At 50.8% G+C, this 3,418-nt stretch overlaps 1 protein-coding gene across 1 annotated transcript in view; it reads left to right on the forward strand.

Annotated features, from left to right (window-relative positions):
* Nucleotides 1-3,418, forward strand: part of CHRDL2 (chordin-like 2) — a gene marked incomplete at its 5' end in the record, with an annotated part of 18,440 nt that overhangs the window by 4,512 nt on the left and 10,510 nt on the right. Inside the window, 3 exons of the mRNA XM_009073656.1 lie at nucleotides 1-2; nucleotides 1,024-1,079; nucleotides 2,899-3,067. The exon at nucleotides 1-2 is cut by the window's left edge and continues 92 nt beyond it. Coding sequence (XP_009071904.1) covers nucleotides 1-2; nucleotides 1,024-1,079; nucleotides 2,899-3,067 — 227 coding nt within the window. The remainder of the gene's footprint in view (nucleotides 3-1,023; nucleotides 1,080-2,898; nucleotides 3,068-3,418) is intronic.

Consider the following 3,418-nt stretch of genomic DNA (forward strand, 5'->3'; position numbering starts at 1 on the left):
AGGCTGGGAATGAGGGCTGGGACACTCTATCTGGTTGCCACTTTCTGGCAGGAGCTACTTTAGCAGAATTTCGGAAGCTTGTGCTGTAAATCTGGCCACTTGCCACCTCTTGGTTTCACCAAGAAACAAAAGATGAGGGCTTAGGTTTTTTCTTCCCCACTTCCCCTCATACACAGAGTTGTGTCCTGCCTCCCTGCAACCCCTATGCTAGCAGGGCTGAGCTCTTTGCCATGCCACTGGTGCATTGTGCAAGAGATGTGACCTGTATAGAGGACAAAGTCATTTAGGATGGAGATGGCTGTATGGACCATGTAAAGATGTTGCTCCAGGAAAGTTTCCAGGACAGTCAGGGAAAAACCCCCTTCCACCTCAGTACAGCATGGGTGAGTTCCACACCCACAGCTCTCCATGGGGGAGAAACTCTTGACTTTGCTGCTGTTTCCCCTGCCTCACACCTGGGAGAGGGAAGAGAGAATCAAGCTCCTTGTCCCCAGATGAGACAGATCCAAGAAAGGATGGGGAAGTTCACACTCTGCTGACAATGAAGTCACAGCAAAAAATGACTCTTTAATACAATAAATATTTATGAGGCTGGAAGGCCATGGTGGTCTCTTGGCCATGGACATAGAATGACCTCCTCCAGGTGCCTCCTCCAAACTCTCTCCTGCAATCTGTGTTCCTATCTCCTAGTTTTCTTTGGTGCAGTTGGGACATGCCATTGACTTGGGGAGAAATATCTTTGAATTCCTTTTAATCATCACCATCACCTCATACTCTACCTCTGGGGTGTTCTCATGCCACTTAGCTTCAGAAGCTACAAGGTTGGGTCTTTCTTGGAGCCAAGCTGTTGTTGATAGTGGGATAAAATGGTTTTTATGGTACAACCCCCTTGTGCTTTGGATGACATGAATGGAATATTCAAAGCTTCCCTCTCTCCAGACCTCTCAGGTGGGACAGTCAAAGAGAGAGAAAAACTCCACCCAGCCCTGCAGCATTTCATAGGACAATGTTTTTTCCTTGCAGATGGCTCCTATGAGAAGGCCACGGAGGAGGAACCCCTGCAGTTAAACAGAGGTGTTGTACGTGACATTTGCATTTTAAAACTCAGATTATTGCTTCTAGCACAGTCCTGTTAAACAGCTCGTTCGCCATTGTCTTCTGCAAAGAAATGACCCCTAGCAGGTCTCGGAGGGCAGTCAGGTTCTTGGACAGTAGAACCATGGACACCTGGTTTGCAGGTGAATCATGTCTTGGCATTGAGTCTAGGTGAGGGCTCAGGCTGAGACCTCAGACCACCGGAGAAATACTCTTCTACTCTTCCTCTGAAGCATCTTAGTGCCATGGTTTAGTGGTGGACCTGGTGTTAGCTTAAGGGTTGGACTCTATGACCTTAGAGATCTTTTCCAACCTAGATGATTCCAATTCTATTATTCTGTGACCTCTGATATCTTTGGAAGAGCAAAAGACCTGCAGGAACTGAAAATCTAAGACCATTTTCCTCCTTGTTGGCCAGCCTGGTTGAGGTTGGCCAATAGGTTAAAACAGCCAAGGAATATGGACAGAGCAGGCCCAGAGGAGACCAACAGCCATGTGTGACCCTCGCCCAGAGTCAGATGGCCCAAGTCTCTCTTTGAGGGGTTTTCCTTCAGGAGATGGTTTCTCCTCTCCCCATTGGGCTGAATGGTGTCCTGTCTCTCAGTCTTAACTCCCACAGGGAGGGCAGTACTGAACCTTCCCCTGGCTGTTTGTATCAGCAGTCCCAGCAAGGAAAAAATGACTCCTTGGCTTCCAAGGGTTCCTTCACAGTGACATTTCAGAGCTGGGCAACTCATGCCAGGTCTGTGGGATTAGGTCACTTAGCTCCTGGCTCTGCCCTTTTCCATACTGCTGGGTGAAATGCCAGGGGCACACCTCCACCACCTATAAAACCTCCAAAATAGGCACAAGGGGACCCTTTGTGCTGCACATCTGGTCCCAGGAGTTTTGTCTGGGAAGCTTGAGGTGTTCCTGGGATTTCAGTCCTGCTGGCTGGCAGCCCCACACCAACCCTCCAGGTGCCCACCAGGTGAGAGAGAGAGAAGGATATGGCCCACCCTTACCTTTCTGATCGTATTTGGGTCTCAGACGTGCCAGTCCTCAGTTTCCCAGGGGGCATCTAGGAAAGTCCAACCCATTTTCCTGCGTGTGTTAGCAATGTAGAACCTCACATGCTTCTCTGAGGGCATTGGGTAAAGCATGGGAAGAGAAAGGTGATGTCCCAATAAGGATGACCCACATGCCAGTGTGGGACATTGACACTAACTTACTCAGCACCTCTTAGAGGGGAAATGGAACTGGAGCACTAACCTGATGAGGAGCAGCTGAAGGAGCTGGGAGGGGCTCAGCCTGGAGAAAATGAGGCTCAGGGGAACCTTCTCGCTCTCTACAACTCCCTGACAGGAGGTGTAGCCAGGTGGGGATCAGGCTCTGCTCCCAGGGAACAAGGGACAGGGCAAGAGGAAACAGCCTCCAGCTGTGCCAGGAGAGGTTCTAGCTGGATATGAGGAACATTTCTTTATGGAAAGGGTTGTTCAGCCCTGGCACAGGCTGCCCCGGGCAGGGATGGAGGCACCATCCCTGGAGGGATTTAACAGCCATGTGGATATGGCACTTGGGGACATGGTGAGTTGTGGTCTTGGCAGTGCTGGGGGGAACAGTTGGACTCTATGGGCTTAGCGAGCTTTTCCAACTTGAACAATTCTGTGATCCTATGGCTTCTGGGTCATTGCTTGTCCCTGTGGTCTCTGGACCTTCCACTCCTGGTGGGAGGTGTGCAGGACACTGTTCCAGCATGCTTTGGAATGAGAACAACTTGGTTGCCTGGGTCTGAGCCTCTTTCTTTCCTCTGGCTGCTCACAGAGGCACTCACAAGACCAGTGCTTGGGGGACGTGATGGGCAGGAAGCCACCTGGAGCCACTGTGTCCACTGTCCTCAGTTCTTCCCTGGAGTTCATTCCCAGAAGCTTCAAACCCAAGGGAGCAGGTGGCACCACCGTGAAGATCGTCTTGAAAGAGAAGCACAAGAAAGGTAAGGGATGGTGAGGTCAGGCTTAAATGTGGGTTAAAATGACTTCTCCAGAAGCTTGAATTCTTCAGGGAATCTGTTTCAGCAGCAGGTTTCCACCAGCAAGTCCTGCTTCCCGATCCTCTACAGTTTCCCCCAGCTAGCTCAGTCTTGGTACCCACAGCCTCTTGACTGCATGAATCCACCACTTTCCAAAAAGGGTTGGGAGCAGATTGGTCCTTGGAGTGTTTTGGAGATCTGGGAAGGGAGGTGCTTAGCTGGAAGAGTCCACATGGAGCTTTCGGGATGGTGCCACAAAGGGACGGGATGTTCCTACCTGCCATGTGCTGGGTCTGTCCCAGGTGTTCCTCTCGG

This window comes from Acanthisitta chloris, unplaced genomic scaffold (genome assembly GCF_000695815.1).
Source record: "Acanthisitta chloris isolate BGI_N310 unplaced genomic scaffold, ASM69581v1 scaffold29374, whole genome shotgun sequence".
Classification (NCBI taxonomy): Eukaryota; Metazoa; Chordata; class Aves; order Passeriformes; family Acanthisittidae; genus Acanthisitta; species Acanthisitta chloris.